Genomic DNA, 22951 nt, shown 5'->3' with positions numbered 1-22951 from the left:
TAAGTAGTAAAGGAGTTTTGCTATTTGGGGAGCAAAATAACTGATGATGGTCGAAGTAGAGAGGATATAAAATGTAGACTGGTAATGGCTAGGAAAGCGTTTCTGAAGAAGAGAAATTTATTAACATCGAGTATAGATTTAAGTGTCAGGAAGTATGGAGTGTACCTATGTATGGAAGTGAAACATGGACGATAAATAGTTTGGACAAGAAGAGAATAGAAGCTTTCGAAATTTGGTGCTACAGAAGAATGTTGAAGATTGGATGGGTAGATCACATAACTAATGAGGAGGTATTGAATAGAATTGAAGAGAAGAGGAGTTTGCGGCACAAATTGACTAGAAGAAGGGATCGGTTGGTAAGACATGTTCTGAGGCATCAAGGGATAACCAATTTAGTATTGGAGGGCAACGTGGAGGGTAAAAATCGTAGAGGGAGACCAAGTGATGAATACACTATGCAGATTCAGAAGGATGTGGGTTGCACTAGGTACTGGGAGATGAAGAAGCTTGCACATGATAGAGTAGCATGGAGAGCTGCATCAAACCAGTCTCAGGACTGAAGACGGCAACAACAACAACAACAACAACAACCCATTTTATATAGGTGTTATGGTGTCAGGTTTGGAACCTAAAAAAATTCTATAGATGAGTATTACATTAAGTATGCATCATTAATGGTTATAACCAGAGTGTGTATGGCACTTTCTAAATAGTTTTTCGTTTATATTGTGATTAGCATTCTTTTGTTTGAAACTGTGATCATATCTGTTATTACAGAGATTCCCTAAGATTGGCGACTTTGGTGCCTAACGACGCAAGATTGATGAGATGTCCATTAACAATTAAGTGTGAAATTATCACCAAGTTTAGATTACTGTAAGTGTGCCAATTTACAGCGGACTTATATGGACTGCTTTTAGACTGATTATTATAACAGTTACCTTTGTCCCACAGCTGGCTGGGACGTATTTGACGAATTTTTTTACACACTGTTTTTCTCCTGTGATGATGGTTGTAGTAATCGAAACCAGTGGAGAATAACATACAACTGTACAACTTATCGCATAAATTAGCTTTTTTTTTTCAAAGATTTAACAATCGGAGACCGTCACCTAGGAAGGGTTTTCTAAATATTTATGTGTCAATTGCAGAGTACCAGGTAGATATGGATAGTGAACAGTTAAGTGTACTGATACAGTTAATTAAACTTCTACCATACGTTAAAATGTCAATAGTAAAAAGCATTGTTGAAATTAATGTAAACCGTATTCACACAGTTACTTAGTTTCTGTAGAATAAAATATATTAATATAGCTAAGTAATACTCGTAAATGGTGTACAAGGTATTCGAAAATTAATCAGCTGTATCAGTCAATTTTACTGTTGACTAATTGACTGCCATATTGATGGTAGTAGCTCAGAGTGATTTTTATCTTATGTGACACCACAGTTAGAACATAGGCTTACTGGTTGTTGTAAATAATTTTATGTCAACTGGATATGATCAGACGATAGAAAACGGCAGTTATTATGTACCTATTTATCATCAGTTCTTGATATGGGCTATGGGTGATCGCCACCGTAAATTACAGGCTGTCCCATTTATCTTGACCACCTCTAACAGCCTTCTGTCCAGAAGCAAAATAGAAAATGTATGAGACGAATGTTCTTTAGCTACAATGGGAAACAGTAATCAGCATGATCGCCTTTCCTTGTAAATTACTACGATGATGTGAACAGTGGTACATCTTCTTTAAATATCACCTTGTACTTTTTATATGATAAGCCACTTTCTCTGTTCTACAGCTGTTCAAAAACGTATTACCATGTAGAATTCGTGCAAAGGTGACTTTAGTGAAAATTCAACACAAAATAGACTTTGTCTCTCCTGTAAGGTTACGAAATAGATTTTGCCGTCAACTGTTTGCGACACATGAAATATGTACGGTACCGACCGGGACTCGAGCCCGGATTTCCCACCCGGCGAGGTGGCCCAGTGGATAGGACACAGGACTCGCATTCGGGAGGACAACGGTTCAAACCCGCGTCCAGCCATCCTGATTTAAGTTTCCCGTGAAATCGCATCAGGCAAATGCCGGGCTGTTTCCTTTGAAAGTGCACGGCCTGCTTTCCTCCCCATCCTTCCCTAACCCGCTGGAGCAGATGACCTCGCTGGTTGGTCCACTCCCCCGAATCAAACAACCAACGTGCCAACTGGCTTATCGGCATAACGCTAGCGGTAGCGTTCACCACTTCGTCTATTCGAGCATACCTCCACGACCGATTCGAATTTCCGTGAGTCACGGTGTCCATCGCCCTTACGCTCACACATTTCGTAATTCGGGTACAGGCAGAGACAAATTGCTGTCGTCATTTTAGCCTGCCGAGGCATGGGTACCTCAATGATGGACACAATGTTTGTTTTTATACAGTGCTGTACCTTCTCATTATATGCAATTCACACACCCATGCGAGAATCACGAAACGTGCGAACGTAAGGATCGTGGGTTATGTGACATATAGAAGTTTGAATCGTTCCTGGAAGCGTGCTCGGGTAGCCGAAGTAATAAGTCGGCCTTCGGCTGTGGAGCGGTGCGGTTCGTGCCGGCCTCTCCATGTCGCATTTCCGGGTGTGCTGTTGTTGTTGTTATTAGCTAAAAAAATGGCCAGGTGCCAGTGGGACTCGCGAACTGAGTGGTCCGTGCAAAACTTAAGTGTGCATACAAACAGTTCATTTGTTCGGCAAATCGAGTATCTCGAAGAATTTTGCTTTTTATCGACATTGATACCGCCACGAGTTCGGTGCCAGTTATTCCAAGACTTTCGAGAATAGTTTAGTTTCAGGTTTCAAATAGGATAACAAATGAGAGAAAAACATATTTTTCCGTATGATATAATTACAGATCAACAATTTTCCCATTTTTTCCCCGTACCAGTATCTTGAAACATTTCTTATTGCCAAATTTAATGATTCTACGTCAAGAAGATGTACCCTATAGTTTTTGATGAGAGAGTTTTCGAGTATCAAAATTTCTAACACAAGTGGTCATATTTCCTGAATGCATTGACTTAGAAGCTAACTTTTATTATACCGCCAAATGACCACAGCCCTTATTACGAGATGTGATATAAATTTGAACTTAATACGTCTTTCAGTTCCTGAGAAAAATTGAGCTTAACAGACAGACGGACAAATAGACAATCTGCTAACAAATGGCAAAAAAAATTTTCGTCTAATGTAATTACAAATTAACAGCTTTCGGATTTTTTTCCTTTGATAATAGTGTGAAACCCTGCTTCTTGCTAAATTTCATGATTGTAGGCTAACGGGAAATGCCCTGTAGGTTTTGATCAATGTCTTTGCGAGATTCAAAATGTTATGACATGAATGGCCATACCTTTTGATTGCATTGACTTTGAAGCTTCACTTCTTTACATCGACAAGAGATCGTAGACATTAATATGTGACATACATTTGATACGTATTCCTGTTCCTGAGAAATAGGTAGCTTAACAGTCGGACAGACAGACAGTAAGTGATTCTATAAGGGTTCCTTCTTTACCGATTACGGAATTGAACCCTAGAAGTACGGAGCAGTGTTTGACACACCGCTGTTTATGTCTTCGTAACAAACAAAATTACAAGGAAAAAGTCATGCTGGTTAATGCCCCCATGGTAGCTTAACAACACATTCTTGATATATTTTTTATTTGGCTTGTAGACAAAAAATTATTTGGAGTAGTCAAGATAAATGGGGCAAACTGTTATCTTGAACTTATGTAGACACGACACTGTAGTAACTATAAGCGCCGAGAGACATAATAGGGAGACAATACTAGAGAAAGGAGTAAGACACGTTTATAGCCCCCAGTATTCAAGAGCTACATTGAGAAAGCTCTAGGGCATTTGGAAAGCGAATTAAAAGTTCAGGGAGATGAAATAAGAACTTTGAAGTTTATCGATGACAAAAAAGCAAAAGATTTGGAAGGTCAGTTGGATGAAACGTATACTGTCTTGAAAACGCTTTGTAAGACCAACATAAAAAATCTGAAACACGGATAGTGGAATGTTGTCAGATTGAATCAGGTGACGGTGAGCGAATTAGATTAGGAACTAAAATACAAAAAGCAGTAGACGGCTTTAGCAACTCCAGCAGCAAAATTACTGTCGAATGCAGAAGCGAGGGAATGTAAAATCTTGACTGGCTACAGTAAGAAAACTTATCTGACAAATGCAGACTATCATCATATAAAATAAATTTAAGTGTTAAAAAGTCTGTTCTGGAGCTATTTCTATAACGTGTAGCCTTGTACAGAACAAATGCAACCACAGACAATAGAGACAAGAAATGTAGGGTTACTGAAGAATCCTCAGGATTACATGATTAGACCGATTTATTAATTCGGAAGCAATAAATTTAATTAAGGACAAATAAAGTTTGTGGCACATAATTGACTTAAAAGAAAGGACCGGTTCAAAGGACACATCCTAATGCGTAAAGAATAATTATTTTGGTGATGAAGGTAAATGTGGATAAAACTTGTAGAGAGACGAAGGTTTGATTAAAATAAGAATGTTCATGTCGAAGTAGTTTGTAGTGGTTAATGGAGAGATGAATCAAATCATTCCTCAGACAGAAGACCGCAACAACAACCAGTGAAGTATAATAACTGAAAAGATGCACACTTTTAATCCTTCTTATTAGTGAGAACCTATCCATCTGATATATCTCCAGGTGACAACCAACTTTTCGCCTATGTTGTACGAGTACACAGAAAAACACAATTCTTTAAGATAGAAATCCAAGTAAAGCTGATTTACTTTGTTGCAGCTGCCACTCCGTTATGTTGTGTTTCTGTCACTCCCATCTAAAACTTTTATGTGTTTGGTTATCGAAGGAGAACTAATTTCAACATTATTCTTTTATGTAAGTCAGATTAAGAACAACACTTGTATTGTTGAAAAGTTTAGAAGTTGGTAACTGGTTCAAATGGTTCAAATGGCTCTGAGCACTATGCGACTTAACTTCTGACGTCATCAGTCGCCTAGAACTTAGAACTAATTAAACCTAACTAACCTAAGGACATCACACACATCCCCATGCCCGAGCAGGATTCGAACCTGCGACCGCAGAGGTCGCTCGGCTCCAGACTGCAGCGCCTAGAACCGCTCGGCCACTCCGGCCGGCGTTGGTAACTGCATTTCTATTAAATACTTCTTAGTTTTTCCAATAAGATTTTCTGCTATAGTTTCTTAAGCAGTTAACTAACCTCTTCTTTGTAAAACTGTCTTAGATACGGCAGTGGAAATAGACATTAAACAATTAAAAAGTAGTATTCCGAAACATTTTGAGACGTAAGCTGTGAGTTAAGTTACATTCAAAGGAAACTAAAATACTTACACTCCCAGACCATTTTACTGGTATGCTGCAATAGTGGAATTAAGGTACACTATTTTCTAGAGGCTGGAAGTAGCAATAATATAGAATTAGACTTGTAAAGTTAAAAAACAAACAAACTAAACTTTTATTCTAATAATATTGTTTATTTCGAGCCAGTTTTCGTTAGGAAACAACTGACTAGTGTCCACAAGGGACGTTAGTGTGCAGGTAACGAAATATTAGAAATAAAGATACTACCAACACAAAGAATCTTTGATCATGTCAATATGTGAGAAATGACAGGACAAAAGATTCTGTGCATTGATAGTACTTTCATTTCTAACGCTTTGTTTCTTAAACAATAACGTCTCTAGTGTACACAAGTCAGTGGTTTCCATATGGAGGCAGCATAAGCCGATAGCCAATTCGAAAGAAACAAATATTAGTAGAACAAAAACGCAGTGTGTTTATTTTTCAACTTTATATATGCATTGTTCTATGAAGAACTGGCGGAAGAGTAGAATTGCAATATTTGGAGAGAATAAAATCATCGAAAATATTTAAAATTATGTTTACCCACTTTACATAGCTCCTCGACAGTAACAATCAGTCCACAACACAGGCTTCAGGACGGCGCAATTTGTAGTGACAGTTCTCTAAGACTAATGTGTCCATCTGTGGCTAAACTCTAACCCTGTTCTAAGTCACGCACATTCTTTCAAGTGACTTCGACAGTGGCTCTGGACAGAGTTACAGGTCATACGAGGATGCATAAACGTAGTGAACACAATGATTTTATTCTTTCTGCAAACAAACTTTGGCTATCTTTTGGCATAGAGCATAAATGTTTCTCGCATTTTTATGCCTATATTATTCACCACTCGCCTAAGGGTCCGTCAGGTAATCATAATAGTTTTAGTTACTTTTGATGTTTTTCTTTTTTAGCTCAGTGCCATAGGTCTCTCTAAAAAGTATGTTAAAACATCCTCCAAATGTACCCATCCGACAGATTAAAACACTTTACCTATTTTGATCTCGTAAAAAGTCAAGTAGTTACATTATGTGTAGTTAGCTGCCTCCAGATAGTAGGAGTTACAGGATTTTATAAAATCGAAAGACCGCAAAAACTATTCTGAACGTTGTGTGAATGTTTTATGATCAGACAGGCTGACAATTGATCACTTCTACATTAACTGCTTATGTGCTTCTGATGAAGGACCAAGAAAAATACCAAGTACAGAAGCGAAATTACAGAGTTGAACTGTAAACAGACGAAGGCCTCGTGCTATTTAGTGGTCTGTCCGATACCCACTGTCGAAGTCACTCGTGGTCGACATCGAGATATCGACCGGCGCTCAGCTCGACCTGCCTCTGGTGCAGAGTATGGCGGCTCGACGCGCTCTGCTAGTGTTTCTCGCTCCGGCCACTGCCTCCCGTGGCGGCGCCACGTCACTGCCAGCTGCAACTGCACAAGCCAGCAGACGTTCAGCAGACGTAGAGAAAGAGCGCACGCGCACTGCCGCCTTTTCAAGAGAGAGTCTTGCTGTCGTTAAGAACTGCAATGGAATTCAATGTTATTCAATTGAAGAATAATACAGAGCGAATCAGTCTACGCAAAGCTTCATAATCACAAAACTATGAGCACTATTCACTGTATTGTGTAGATTATTAGAGCGATAAAAAAAGGCCTTATTCCGACGGCAATTCCTCGTGAAAAAGCGGCAGCAGGAACATTATCAGCCGTATCGAAGCTGTTGTGAAAAAGAAAGGTCACAATTATTTTTCTTCCAAACAAAAGTTATTCTCTATGCCATCTTGGCTAGCAAGGACAAAGAAACGTTAGAATTTATGGTCCACACGAAACATATTCGTAAACACAATTGCAAACATTGAAATTCGCCCAAATCAATAATTATACAACTGCTGATGTCATGATATGTGGTAAAGGTTCACAATTCACTGTAACTGTTTTGCGAAGGGACAGAGATAAGAAACCATTGCACCCTTTGCCCTTATCAAAGCCTAAGGCAAGGATCGATCCAGATGCGCGTTACACCGTAAGAGAAGGTCAATGAAAAAATGGTAACATTTAGACGTAAGTATCATAATTCCGTAAAATCACATGAAATGGAAGATGCACGCGTGGTCGCCAGGATTATTATATCATGATTTACCTTATTATCATTTTACATGGCTGATGATGGTAAGGTGTAAGTCTGTGGACTTCGCTATAGAAAACTGTATATTACATCAGAAAGGCATTTGCTTTCAACGTTGCTCTCCTCAATCTCATTTATTTACTTTGTCCAAAGCGTTTCCAATGTGTACTAGTTTCTGCGCCTGAAATGTGGTTCTATGAGCCTGCAAACAGACGGACATACAGCTGATACTTGTGTGTTACTCACTCCTAAACATTTTCATACAGTCTTAAGCACCGATCGTCCAATACAATTTTGTGCTGTTTCATCCGTGGTAGAACGTTTTTTTTATACTGATCATCCGTCCTCTGGTCAATGTTTTGAAAATGAAGCACCAGATTGCTGAAAAACATACAAGAATTATGGATGCATTTCTTTTTCTGTCAGGTCATCTAAAACATGGAATCTGTATCTTGCATGATGTACCAGCATATTGAAGCACACATAATGATTTCATTAACCCCAGCAATACCAAAGCGTTTTCCACAATGCGTACTTTCAAAGGTGTTCGGGAGTATTATGTGCCCATAACAAAACAAAAATTTTTTTTGTTGTTCACTGCTGTCAACCTTTATAAATAACATACTTTACAGTAGGTACTGATGTATAAAGTACTTTATATTACGTACTGATGTACAAGTAGGGTCCAGATCCTAAAAATATCCTCCATCACAATCTTAGCAATACTAACACATTTTTCGTAATGCGTGCATAGGAGGGGTACTTTATGACCACCACAATCAATTTAAAAAAATACAGATTTCGTTAATTGTTTAGGTCACAGCATCGTTTTTAAGCTGTACAGATGCTTAACAAGGGCTCTGCACTTGAAGATGGGAGTATGATATTTCTTCTGAAATGTCGTGTTCACTACTGCCGTAAGTTTTTGGGTTAAGTTTTAATGAAAAATTCAAAAGAATTAAGGAATCTGATACAACAAATTACTAAAAGCAACAAATAGCTTTTTTTCAAAATTTTGAAATGTTAAGTACACGACTAGATTACAATATTTTCCAAAGGTGGGTGTAAAGTGAAGGCCCCTCCCCCTTGGTATTACGAAGATTAAAAGTAAGTGCGTCTGTTCCTCAGACAGCAGTTTTGCTACCGTACAACATATACCAGTGAGGAAAGAAGGCAAAGTGACACAGATATCAGTGCCATTTCTGTGAGATATCGGTACTTGTCACCTTGCTTCCTGGAAAGTTTATGGCAGAAAACTCATCAACTTCAAATCAAACCCGCAATTAGGGACCGGAAATGGTTTTTATAAGGAAAGTATAAGTTGCTCCTCAGAGCAGAAAGCAAAGTGTTCTGTGGCTACATTGTTTCGTTGCATCCACAACTATGGTGCAGTGTTTATTGCTTGAAAATCCGTTTACACTCTCATTAAAACTACTTGTTACTGGATTAAAACGTCAGTGATCAATTACAAAATATTATGTATAACAGTCAAATACCAGTAAACCGCTATCTCCGATTCCATAAAGAATCGAATCCCCGTGTGTTAAACGTAATACCTCCCAAACCAACTACCGTACGATAATTTTGCAGGTACAGTCAGTAGGATATGTAGGCCACGCCTGAAAAATTTGTTGGGAATAGAGGTAACAGTAAAAGCGAAATAAATGAAACGGCATGCCTGATGATGCAGTTTTACTTGAAAAAAGTACTGCTATGTTTTTATGTTGTACCGTATCGATATCGTGCTCCTTACTTATCACTGGCTTCTGGAAACTTCGAAGTTGAGTGCGCCTTTTCCATGGAGGGAGCATTGTCTTGCTGTATAAAAACAGTGCCCCAGAGCAAGTGCTCACGCCCTGTGTGTGTGTGTGTGTGTGTGTGTGTGTGTGAATCGTTGTTCGGTTGCCCCACGGAGTGGTCACGTGCAGCCGCGTCATAGATAAACAATATCAAGAAACTGGTAGATGGTATAATTAAGAGTTGAAAGTCTTACGTCGGTTCGTCGAAGAAAAGTGTTTGGGTAATTCAGTTATTTCGCGGAAAGGCGTGGGGGATTACTTTTGTGATTTGTGGCTGAAATAGTACCATGTTTGTTAATCAGTAACTTTCGTGGAGAAACAGATTAAGAGTGGAACGAAAACAAAAAGGCTTCCGTGATTACTTAATGTGGAAACGCAACGCAGCATAGGTTACTTCAGTGTGAACGTCAAACAAGCCCACTTTTTAATACAACACTGGGTGAGTTTAGGCATTCAGAAAGAGATTTTTCACTCTGCATCGGGGTGTGCACTGATATCAAACTTCCTGGCAGATTACAACTGTGCACCGGACCGAGACTCAAACTCAGGACCTTTGCCTTTCCTTGGGCAAGTGCTCTACCAATTGAGCTACCCAAGCACGACTCACGACCCGTTCCTACAGCTTCAATTCTGCAAGATTCGCAGAGGAGCTTCTGTGAAATTTGGAAGGTAGGAGACGAGGTACTGACAGAATTGAAGCTTTTGGGATGGGTCGTGAGTCGCGCTTCGGTAGCTCAGTTGGTAGAGCACTTGCCCGCGGAAGACAAAGGTCCCGAGTTCGAGTCTCGGTCCGACGCACAGTTTTAATCTGTCAGGAAGTTTCAGTATAGGTATTGTTAGGAAAGTGTATTACGTGCTAAAAAGCTCAATAAACAAGATAATATGACTGTTCTGCCATTATTTCAAACCGACACTTCCGTGTTTCAGCTGAACAACTTTAATATTTTAAAAGTTTAAGAGAAATATATTCGTACTGGGCACATGGTCAAGTAAATTTCGTAACGAAGCATGTTCTCTGTGCAGAACTCCCATTCTCGAGTCCGATAGTCCGATAGCCGCGAACTTTATCTAATATAACTAAAGGCAGAGCTTTACACACTGCGCGAGAAACGAAAATTCAGGAAGTGATTAACTTCTTTATTTTCATCATTTTGTGGGAAGTGCCAGTAAGTAAAAGTTTCGTAAAGGCTTTAGACTATGTATAACACTTAGTGCACGTCGCTGAGTGCTCTCTTTCTCAAGTACTGGATGAATTTAGTTTGGGTAATTTGCGCGCCCTGCCTTGGAACATATATACAGTTTCAAACCATCACAAAAGATTATAGCTCTTAGTGAGTAGACTGTAACAGCATTTTAATTTTTTAAATTCGACCAGTAATCGTATTGAATACTAAAAATCGAATATTTGTTGCCCTAGGATGATACAAGATACGCAACCTGCAAGTAATATCGTGCCTCAGGTTAGCCGCTTAGATATACGTACATGGATGTGTTCGAAATCATTCGTTTTTCTCCTCTAACACATTTCGCGATTATGTAGCTACTTAGCCTTCAGTCTGTCACTTGTAATAAAAAAAGTTTAATAGTGTGCATAGATGGCGAAAATGGTTGGCGAGATGTGCCTTCGTAACACATTGTTTTCATATGAAAGACCGAATATAGTTCAAAGTGTGTTGAATGGTGGTGTGAGCTGGTGAGCAGCTGATACGTGTGGACAACAAAGATTAGCAAAACCAGCACACACTTCCAGTGAGATGTCTAGATGTCTGTGGAGGAATGCTATTTAACATCTCCTGGCAGTTAAACAACATTTGCTTTTTTTTATTTTGCTTCTGGATCTACAGTTATTTCATGTGCTGAAGATAAGTGGGACACTGTGTAGGTGAACGCACGGCCAGAGCTCCAACTGGCCTTTCCAGGGTGTCGTACTTCTAGGCAGAGCAACTTTTATACACTATCTCTACTGTAGCTCCTACAGATGCTTGTAGAGCCCCTAACGGACTATCCGTGCTAATTGCATTTCTCGAACACTGCTTTGATCCGAAGCTTTGCTGTGGCGTGCTAGCAACGATTGTGTCGTCCGCGTGTGACAATGCGAGTCCCCATTGGTGGATATAAGTCTCAAGTGGTCAAATGTCAACAAAGTACTCAATTATTTGATGGATGTGTACCAGGCTCCGTGTTCCTTTACAATTTTTACCGTCTACATCTCCTTCTAGTACCATGGAAGTTATTCCGTGGTGTCTTAACAGATGTCCTACAATCCTGTTCCTTCTCCTTTTCAGTGTTTTTCACATATTCCTTTCCTCTCATATTCTCCACAGAACCTCCTCATTCCTTACCTTAACATTCCAGCTAGTTTTCAACATTTGTCTGTAGCACCATATGTCAAATACTTCTGTTCTCTCCTTTCCCGGTTTTCCCACAGTCCATATTCCACTGCCATACAATAATGTTCTCCAAACGTACATTCTCAGAAATTTCATCCCGAAATTAATCTTTGTTTGATACTATTTTCCTTTCTTTCGACAGGAATGCCCTTTTTTGCCAGTACTAGTCCGCTTTTGATGCCCTCCTTGCTCCGTCTGTCATTGCTTATTTTGCTGCCAGGGTAGCAGAATTCCTTAACTTCGTCTACTTCCTGACCATCAATCCCGATGTTAAGTTTGTCATTGTTCTCATTTCTGCTAGTTTCCATTACCTTTGACTTCTTCAATTTACTCTTAATCCATATTCTGTACTCATTAGTCCGTTCATTTCACTCAGCAGATTCTGTAATACTTCTTCACTATCACTAAGGACTGCAGTGTCACCAACAAATCTTATCATTGATGTCCTCTCTCTCAACCTGAATTTTAAATCCACTCTTGAATCTTCCTGGCAGTGACATTCCGACTCTCAAACACTGCATAACACGAGTTCAGCGGCCATGTAACATTTGGTAAATCGAATTATTTTGTTAGTTGCTCAGACAATTCAGCTTTTCGCGACATTGCCTTGACCTCTCGGTAATGCATACCTTACTACAACACACAGGGAATAAACGACGTTTAGAACGCACCACAGTGTTACAGGGGAAGTCGAACAATGTGATCAGGACACTTGCGGCCTATGAAGCCGGGAAACATCCTCAAATGAAGGAAAAACGACTTTTGTAAATGTTATGCAAAAATTGATTACTGTTATATTTCTATATAAAGTTCCCCTGAAGAATATAGTAGCTTCACATAAGAAGACAAAATAAAGAAAACTGTTTAGTTGCTAATATTACGGCGTTAAAATTCACAATATTTTGAGGTTTTACTTTCTGTAAATGTCTGAACATGAAGTTTTTAATGCTCGAGGGCGATTTTAGCCAAAATCTCACGCGGCGCTCATACGCTGTAACTTAGGTGGGTCTTGTGGTCAAATTTGAGGTTGTTACCCCGCTTGGTGAACCATCAGTGACCTGTATCGAATGGTTCGTCTCGATCTGACCTATTCCACCATGGTGCGCTGTTGACAGTTATCATTTACATGCTGCAGGAATCAGTGCAATAAATGACTTCTAAGAAGTGGGCCTGCAGAAAATGAGCAGGTTATTGACGCCGTGGGACGTGGGGTGAAAAGAAAAAGTATGTAGCGAAACCTTGCGAGATTCCCGCAGTCACGTGATCGACAATCCTGAAGCAGATGCGCAAGATCCCTGAAAACGTATCAAACAGAAGGAGGAAGCGGACCCGAACGCTTGCTTCTTCAAAGTGCTTGATGGTGTAGGGGAGAAAACACACCTGTCGCAGGTTATATGCGTAAAAAAGGGCTAGATCATTCGTTGTTAGTCTGGGCACTGATGCGTTTGAGGCTAACGAGGGGTTGTTCACTAGCTTTAAGAAAAGACATGACTTTGTTTTGAAAATTCTTGGAAATCCGTATGTGATCTTAGTTTGAAATGTTAGCGGGAACATTAAGTACTTAAAGAGGTGAAACAATAAACTCCCTATTGACTTTCTTTCTGCGTCGTTTTGTAAAAGAACTGAAACTACATTACCATTTTTTAATCTCTCCGTTAGACTTTTTCGACACTCCTTCCTGATCATCGAACTTTCGTTTTCTCAAACTAGCAGTTATTCGAACTTTTTGTTAGATCCCGTGAAGTTCGAAATATTGGAAGTTGACTGCAGTAATATTGTTGGTCGTTTTAAAAGAGTAGTCATTGAGAAGGAATAAGGAGATTTTCCCAGAGATTTCTATGTTACCTGAAGAGACTTTTCGAACTCCGTTCTCTGAATATCAAACAATTAGATAAACTCTGCCTGTTCTTACATATTTCTTTGTCATGTATTTTGAATGCCGCTGTAAATCGGTTATCGTTGCGCTATCGTTCTCTCTTTCTACATATCACACTAGGGCAATCCAATCGGCTGAACGAATTGACTGTCACACTTCTACACGTGTTCCGATTCATTCACTTTGAGTCGCATTGTTTCACCTGATTTGATGGTTTTAGTGCGATTCGAGAGTCTGGTGACGTAACTGTACGCTTAACAATTTTCACGTCATGTCATGTTCAAATACTTTTAGCCAGGGAATCTGTTTGGATAGATGCTCACGATCAGTTTATATAAAGGGGGAATTCGAATTTCCGCTGAGCAGATTTCGATTCAGCTTTCGTTATCTGCCAATTCCGTTAAGGTACACAAGGAAATATAATATCCATAAAACAGTTTTCAGTTGTTTGTTTACATCACCCCTATCGTCAGGACGATATGAATCATACGGAAATTGCAGAGATACCGTATTTTTGGGTTATCTGTATTTTTATCATTTCGTGGTGGTTTATTTGGATATATGTTAACGGCACCTTCAAATACAGACCAAATTCACATATATAAAAATGAGATATTAGTTAAACTGGATGTCCCAGGGATTGAAAGCTAGACTTTTTATTTAATTATCAGAAATAATTATCCCTTATTCATAAATGTAGGCCTAAAAAAGATGTGAGAGATGTATCTATGAGTAGGGGAGAGTGTTGTAGCTTGGTACATTTCTCACACTTTCACCTCTAGCCACCCCCGTATTAGAAGTTTAATATACAAAGTGTAATGGGTATAACAGTAGACATTCGTACTGATGACTGAGCACTGTGTACTGAACAACAGTACATCAGTATTTACGTTATTTGCAGACTAAAACCATTCAACAGCCAAGGACACATAAATATTTCTTTATATAAAACAAGCGGTTTCGGCAGACTTTGCTGTAATCTTACCTTTCAAATAAATCTTTCGTTGTGGAACTTATCAAATTGAGAAAATTCTATTATCTGCAGACTAATAATTGTACCTATCAATAGCAGTATCTTTTTCGGTTGGTTAATACTTCCAAGTATGTTTGGCAGGGGCAAGCCTGTAGTGCTTATTTTCCTCTGGGCATCAGGTCAGATGTTGAAGTGCACGAAAATGGACACAAAGCGGTATGTCTATATTGACAGGGTATTCTACTTAGTGGTGCAGTTACAACCGTGCAGAAAAAAACAGGTAGTAAATTATGGGAGGTGACTGCAGGAAGACTGTATGACACAGAGAAAAACAACCAACTCATTGAAGTGTGGACATTTTAAGGTACCGCATATAAAAATATCTGCACTCATACTCGTTACATCCTGTATTTTTCTTATTCTATTTTTGATTGATGCCATTAACTTTTCATGAGATGGACAGTATTTTCTGAAATTACGAAAATTAATCCATAAAATTACGATCTTTTCAAGTATGGAAATATGTTCCAAGGTACTGCTCTTGTACCTAGGAACAAATATTCTGTTGGAATTTAAACACGAAAATCTTGCAGATACTGTATTTAATCGTCTATCTATTATATAATTACACTACTACACGCCAATAATCAGTAAGCGAAATTAAATTAAACGAAAGTATTACCAAAAACATGTTACAAGTTAAATACTTTTGAAATAGCAGCTATTAAAACCTAACACTAATCTTTATTTTCCCCGCAGAAAACATTGGTAAGGCATTAAATAAACTCAGTTTATCTGCAAGTATCATATGTTCCTTGATAAGAGGCCTTCCACTATTACAAGATGGCGCAAGATTGATGAAGCATTATTCAACTGTCGACATGTTAGATAAGTTGTTTTACAGATATACAGCTTTTAAGTCGCCATAAAATTCTGTAACAGAAGAATTAAAAAGATATTCCTAGTAGCTTTAATACACTGCAACGCACTAAATTGTGTAAAACGCGAAATATTTACAAATGCCACACAACACACCCTCATGGTTAGCAACAAAATCTCTTGAAAATGGCGGAACCTGCTTACGACGGTCTCCAGCGCACTTTCTAAAATCACCAAATATTATCCTGTGCTCCTAGGTGCACTAGGTACAACACTCTCCCCTGTTTATGTTATAGTATTAACAGCCTAGTACGAATGCCTCATTTTTGGGACTTATTTTATCAGAGGTCTTCCCCTCCATTGTGCCATACTTACTTTTCTCCTTCTAGTACAACATCTCTGTAAACATTTGAACCTCCAGTTCTGAACCTTACCATGACGGTTGTGGTGCTACATCCATCATATGTTAACGACTTTTAGAGACGGTAAATTGGTTTTGGCCGATTAGTTGCTGCACCAGTGACAACAGCAGCAAATCAATTTTCAGTGGACGTAAAATAAAAATTGCTGATGGGAACATGAGGTTATAAAACAGGATTCGTATGCTTCAGTAGATCACCACAGCCACGAAACTGACTGCCGAGTTTTGTAAGTCATTACAGAATACTATGTCAACGGAAACAGCACTACAGGCAGCGAAGGCAGCCAGAAACATTTGCGAAGTGTATGGTGATAATGCCACTGCACAGAGCACGGCAAGAAAATAGTTTTCTCATTTTAAGGAGCATCGTTTTGATATTAGTGACTCTCCGTGTCCATGGAGACTTTCAGAGTTTGACAAAGATCGTTTAAATGCATTAATCCACATGATCCATGTCAGTGCAGTCGAGAACTGGCAAATGTGATGAACTGTGATCATTCCGCTATCGTGCGACATTTGCGTGCAATGGGTAACGTTCAAAATTCCGGTCTATGGGTACCGCATTCTCGAAGTCAAAATCAGAAAAATTAGCGGGTGGACATACACTCCTGGAAATTGAAATAAGAACACCGTGAATTCATTGTCCCAGGAAGGGGAAACTTTATTGACACATTCCTGGGGTCAGATACATCACATGATCACACTGACAGAACCACAGGCACATAGACACAGGCAACAGAGCATGCACAATGTCGGCACTAGTACAGTGTATATCCACCTTTCGCAGCAATGCAGGCTGCTATTCTCCCATGGAGACGATCGTAGAGATGCTGGATGTAGTCCTGTGGAACAGCTTGCCATGCCATTTCCACCTGGCGCCTCAGTTGGACCAGCGTTCGTGCTGGACGTGCAGACCGCGTGAGACGACGCTTCATCCAGTCCCAAACATGCTCAATGGGGGACAGATCCGGAGATCTTGCTGGCCAGGGTAGTTGACTTACACCTTCTAGAGCACGTTGGGTGGCACGGGATACATGCGGACGTGCATTGTCCTGTTGGAACAGCAAGTTCCCTTGCCGGTCTAGGAATGGTAGAACGATGGGTTCGATGACGGTTTGGATGTACCGTGCACTATTCAGTGCCCCCTCGACGATCACCAGTGGTGTACGGCCAGTGTAGGAGATCGCTCCCCACACCATGATGCCGGGTGTTGGCCCTGTGTGCCTCGGTCGTATGCAGTCTTGATTGTTGCGCTCACCTGCACGGCGCCAAACACGCATACGACCATCATTGGCACCAAGGCAGAAGCGACTCTCATCGCTGAAGACGACACGTCTCCATTCGTCCCTCCATTCACGCCTGTCGCGACACCACTGGAGGCGGGCTGCACGATGTTGGGGCGTGAGCGGAAGACGGCCTAACGGTGTGCGGGACCGTAGCCCAGCTTCATGGAGACGGTTGCGAATGGTCCTCGCCGATACCCCAGGAGCAACAGCGTCCCTAATTTGCTGGGAAGTGGCGGTGCGGTCCCCTACGGCACTGCGTAGGATCCTACGGTCTTGGCGTGCATCCGTGCGTCGCTGCGGTCCGGTCCCAGGTCGACGGGCACGTGCACCTTCCGCCGACCACTGGCGACAACATCGATGTACTGTGGAGACCTCACGCCCCACGTGTTGAGCAATTCGGCGGTACGTCCACCCGGCCTCCCGCATGCCCACTATACGCCCTCGCTCAAAGTCCGTCAACTGCACATACGGTTCACGTCCACGCTGTCGCGGCATGCTACCAGTGCTAAAGACTGCGATGGAGCTCCGTATGCCACGGCAAACTGGCTGACACTGACGGCGGCGGTGCACAAATGCTGCGCAGCTAGCGCCATTCGACGGCCAACACCGCGGTTCCTGGTGTGTCCGCTGTGCCGTGCGTGTGATCATTGCTTGTACAGCCCTCTCGCAGTGTCCGGAGCAAGTATGGTGGGTCTGACACACCGGTGTCCATGTGTTCTTTTTTCCATTTCCAGGAGTGTATGTGCATATTTGCTTATTCGTCATCAATTGGTTCGTGAACAACACTGATCATCCCTATCCTGTATCGTTACTGGTGACAAGAAAATGTGTCCGTATGCTAACATAAGGAAAGGAAAGGAATGACCATTTATTGTCAACAACTGAGCCGTCTTGCAGACAGATTCCAACAACAACGATCAGGAAGGCGGCGAGAAGTGATGCCTCTCCATGCCCGCGAGCGTTCGCTAGACTGGCAGAGAACACTATACTCCAGTTGGTTTGGGAAGTCATTCCGCACACACCTTACTGACCTGATCTTGCGCCCCCAGATTTTCACCGCTTCATCTTCTGTCGAACAACCATCAGGTACCTTCCTTTCCGGATGAAACTGCGCTCCGAACACGACTCGACTTATTGACGACTGAAGTCTTCATTTATGTGTATCTGCCATGCTTATTAAACTTAAGGAAAAATGCTTGGAACTTAAGCATCAACACAATACATCCCAGAGTATCACCTACACCCAGCGTCCTCAAATGTTTCTGGTGTATATATTGTTAAGTTCTATGTCCTGCTGCCGTTTTGTACCTCTACCTCTTACACTACATTATAAGTTACTCCTTGCTGTTTTAACACAAAAACTGGTTCAAATGGCTCTGAGCACTATGGGACTTAACATCTATGATCATCAGTCCCCTAGAACTTAGAACTACTTAAACCTAACTAACCTAAGGACATCACACAACACCCAGTCATCACGAGGCTCTTAACACACATCCCATCATCCGGTCCCTTCGTTTTGTAGGTGTTTTCCAAACGTTCCTGTCTTCGGCCAGTCTGAAGGGAACCTTTTCATTCATTATCGTATCAGTCCAACTCATTTTCAACATCCTTTTATATCACCACATTTCAAACGCTTCAAATCCCTGCTTTTCCCCTTTCCCATAGTCCGTGATTCAGTATCTCAGCATGCTGTACTCCAAACCTACATCTCAAGAATGTTATCCACAAATCCTCATTACCTGTACTAGTCTGCTTTTTATGTCATACTTGCATCATCCGTCAAGTGTTATTTCGCTTCAAAAGTAACAGAATTCTTCTTTGACAACAAATCATCGCTTGTCTCATTACTTTCGTCCTTTTTCGCTTTATACTCCATCCATTTCCTCGTTAGCCTGTTCATTCCATTCAACAGGTCTTATACTTCTTCTTCTCTTTCACTGAGGATACCGAAGTCATGAGTGTATCTTATTATTGACATTCTTTCACCCTGAATTTTCATCCCACTCTTGAACATTTCTTTTCAAAATGTGCTGCCTGACAACACATTTAGCTGTACCGCCAAACGGTTATTCGCTGAATCTTATTTTTTGTAGCAGGTACTTGAATCCGCTCTCCGCTCGGCATCGTCTGAGCAGCCGCATTTCTTATACCATCGGCTTACTCATCTTTCACATTTTGCTTGTACAGAGCGTAAGGAAAGCCACAGTGTGCTTGACTACAGCTACTTCTGTAGATTTCGTTGGAACTTCGAAACAAAGTTGGCGGAACAAAAGTCGGTAGAACTGCTTTTTCAAAGATAAAAGACTGTTTTATTTATTCGTTATGTTGTTGCGTAACTTGTAGCTGTATGGTTGTTTTACTTCATTCTACTGTTGCGTAACTATTATCTGTGTGGTTCAGTTGATGAAAGCTGTTATTGCACTGTGTAGTGCTTGGATGTTCAATTTGTTCTTCAGTTATGGTGCTTTAAACTCGCTGTTCTTTTTGTTGAACATGTGTTTCGGCAAGGCGATAAATACACAGATCTAGCGCTGGTATTTGCTGGAAAATTCCTGGAAACAGCTGTACCTCATCACAACGCAGTTCGTCTACTTACTGATAAACATCGAAAGAAAGACTCACTGTTAGATGACGAAAGAGCTGGAAGTCACCTAATCCAAACGAACAGAAGTTGTTGGATATTTGTGACTATGCAGCAGAGCTGAGGAAAATCATTGCGCAAGTTTGCAAAACGATATCGGTTTTTAAAGGCGCATAAAGCGGTTAAGTAAACATTACAATTTCTCTAGAGTGAAGTGATAGCAGTACATGAATTAACAGTTGCGGACCATGAAAAGCGAATCCGTTACTGTAAATAGTATATATCTTTAATTGAGAGGAGTATCATTGATATTCCGATGTCATCTACTATACAGACAGGATCCTGGTTCGACTTCTCTGTTTATGTTAACACACAATAAATTGTGATCAACGGAGAATTCTCGTGTCGCGCATGAGACGCCATTGCATGGCACGATAATTGGAGTGGGGGTAGCAAAATCCAACTTTTGTTGAACTACGATAATTAATGCCACAAAATCAATTTTTTTGTTGTTACCGTGAAAGCAGTATCGGTATAAAGCAGGAGTAGGGAGTGCTGAAGTACTAAGAGAATACAAGTTTATGTTGTGTGCGTGGTCCTTGAGATTACTTTCGAAAGTCACCACTTCAAGATTGTTCATGCTACGAAAAGGTGCAGAGTGGAGAGCAGCTCGAGACAGCAAGGGACAACAGGTGCCGCGGCAGCAAACAGTGACCGGCGCGGCGCAGTTAGTAGTACAAGGCGTGTTTGATGCGCCAGCCAGTTACAGCACACCACGACAGAAATGGTTCAAATGCCTCTGAGCACTGTGGGACTTAACATGTGAGGTCATTAGTCCCCTAGAACTTAGAACTACTTAAACCTAACTAACCTAAGCACATCACATACATCCATGCCCGAGGCAGGATTCGAACCTGCGACCGTAGCGGTCGCGCGGTTGCAGACTGAAGCGCCTAGAACCGCTCGGCCACTTCGGCCGGCACACCACGACAGTAGAGTTGCAGCCAGCGGCGCAGCCCACAGCAACGTGAATCAGCGGCAGTACGTCGAAGAAGCAAAGCAGTGTATGTATTGCACTTGCACTTGCAAGTCTAAGATTTGTAATTGGAACATTAGAATTAGTAAAATGTCTAGGTGAAAGGAAATTAGGTAAGCTCTCAGAAGCAGAGAAGGTGTCCAGTCACACAATAGTAGTGACGAGCCGGTGGGTCAGACACAAATAAATGGTAGTGAAGTCAGATATGGGTTTCACGATATGTCAAATTTAGTCAAAAATGATTCAGGTGAAAACGTAGATTCAAACTTTGGTGCTGAATTCAAAATAGTAAATTCAATAACGTGTGATCTCACTGACAGTTCTAAAGCAATCACGAATGGTTGGTTTCACGCGCACTGTAAAGTCGGCTAAAAATGATGATTGTGAAAATGTACATTTAGTGGAAAACAGTGATAATGTGCACCCAGAATATGTGGCACCTAGTTAAAAATTAAGTGACTGATTGCAATGACGATGCCAGAGAAAATGACTCTGACGTCGATAGTACTAATGAGCCAACAGGTGAGTTACATACATTGAGTCATGGTACAACATCACCCGATATTTTACCAACTCAGGACGGTGATCAGGATATAATTTCTATGCTAAAATTAATTTAAGAACAAAAAGAAAATAACGAGGAATTAAGAAAAGCAAGAAAAGAAAGTGAGGAGGAGTTAAGAAAAGCACATGCAGAATATAAGGACGAGTTAAAAGAAGTTAATATTGGGGAGGCTAGCTTAATGCTAAGTTCAGTGCTTTGAAAAGAAAGGTTACAAATCTTGAAGCTAAAACTAAGGGAAAATAGATTATGAAACAAAAGAATGGGACAAAAAATTTGAGGTTTTGTAAGTCAGAAATGAATCGAAAGGTTGACCATGAAATCGAAAAGTTAAATAAGGATCAGCAGGATCAAAATGGGATAATGTAAATAGCAATTTATGGCATTGGTAATGTAAGATAAGATTAAAGCAGAGCAATCAATGTATGTAATGATAAACATACGATACAATGTAGTAGTAACAAAAATGACTTTAAGATTCTCAGTCGTAATATTTCACATGTATAATCCTCTGGTAAATGTAACACAAGTGCGATTCAGGTTAAATTGAGAGAAACAGAGAAAAAAATGTACTTCCTGAGATGCAAGACAAACAAGAAAATGAAGTTAAAAAAAATCCAAAATTAGGTGCGAAAAAGAAAGACGGAGAGAAAGTTGTTCAGAAGAGTGACGTAGCAAATTACGCTACTGCGTATAAATTCCATCATTCCTCTAGTAAGGGAACTATACACCCACTAGCCTTCATTCGGCAGTTTGATGGCATCATTCCTGAAAACATGATAGAACAACAAAAAATGTATGGATAGGTCAGAATATACGATGTGTAGGATTACAAATACACTAGCAAGAGGATACAGTATATAGTTACAACGAGGCACGAGTACCATATTAATGCACATAACAAAAAACCTACTATTAAGTATTTAAATATTTGCAACAACGATAAACAGACCTCTATGTCCGAAAACATTTTTAGAATAGGAAAGCAAGATGAGGGCTGTTATATATAACACAGATGAAACAATGGATAAAAATAAGCTGAAGGCTGCAGAGGAAGACGACGCAAAACCAAGTAAGTGAATACGACAATGTATAACAGAAAAATTCCAAAAATAATGGAAATATCTAAAAGTTGTCTTGAGATGATACACAGGTTGTGTCAAAATAAATACCGTTACTCTTTAGTATGAATTGAAAGGGCTAAATGGTTTTCGCTGAAATGAACTGTAATACACTGATAGGTTAGGAATGTTTCTTTGCTACCATTACGTTCCTGTGATGGTAACTTCCCAACTGTAACAGGACACGTGTTACCTAAAGCCGTCCTCACACGGACCGTACATCCGACCGTTGAGCGTGCCGAGTTTCTGACGTCATAGCCTGGACTAGCACCTTTGGGAGTGTTTCCGAACGTGCAGAGCAATATCTGGCATGTCAGATATTCTGAGCGTGCGTCTGACCGTTGACCGATCAGACGGCACAACGCCACCTACGTCACATGCACGCCATCTCCTTTCAGCATTGAGTTGTGAGGCGCCATATTGGCATTCAGTTCAAGCCTATACGTATACATGTCGTTTCTGAGCACCAGTAAACTGAGAACCA

The 22951-nt window shown here is 40.5% G+C and overlaps 1 protein-coding gene across 1 annotated transcript in view; it reads right to left on the bottom strand.

The window, feature by feature from the left end:
• Positions 1–6736: 6736 nt before the first annotated feature.
• LOC126235424 (uncharacterized) overlaps positions 6737–22951 on the bottom strand; it is a 237201-nt gene continuing 220986 nt past the window's right edge. The window contains exon 4 of the mRNA XM_049944148.1: positions 6737–6846. Coding sequence (XP_049800105.1) covers positions 6737–6846 — 110 coding nt within the window. The remainder of the gene's footprint in view (positions 6847–22951) is intronic.

This window comes from Schistocerca nitens, chromosome 2 (genome assembly GCF_023898315.1).
Source record: "Schistocerca nitens isolate TAMUIC-IGC-003100 chromosome 2, iqSchNite1.1, whole genome shotgun sequence".
Taxonomy (NCBI): domain Eukaryota; kingdom Metazoa; phylum Arthropoda; class Insecta; order Orthoptera; family Acrididae; genus Schistocerca; species Schistocerca nitens.
Note: the sequence above shows the minus strand (reverse complement) of the source record. Positions and strands in the feature narration are given on the sequence as shown.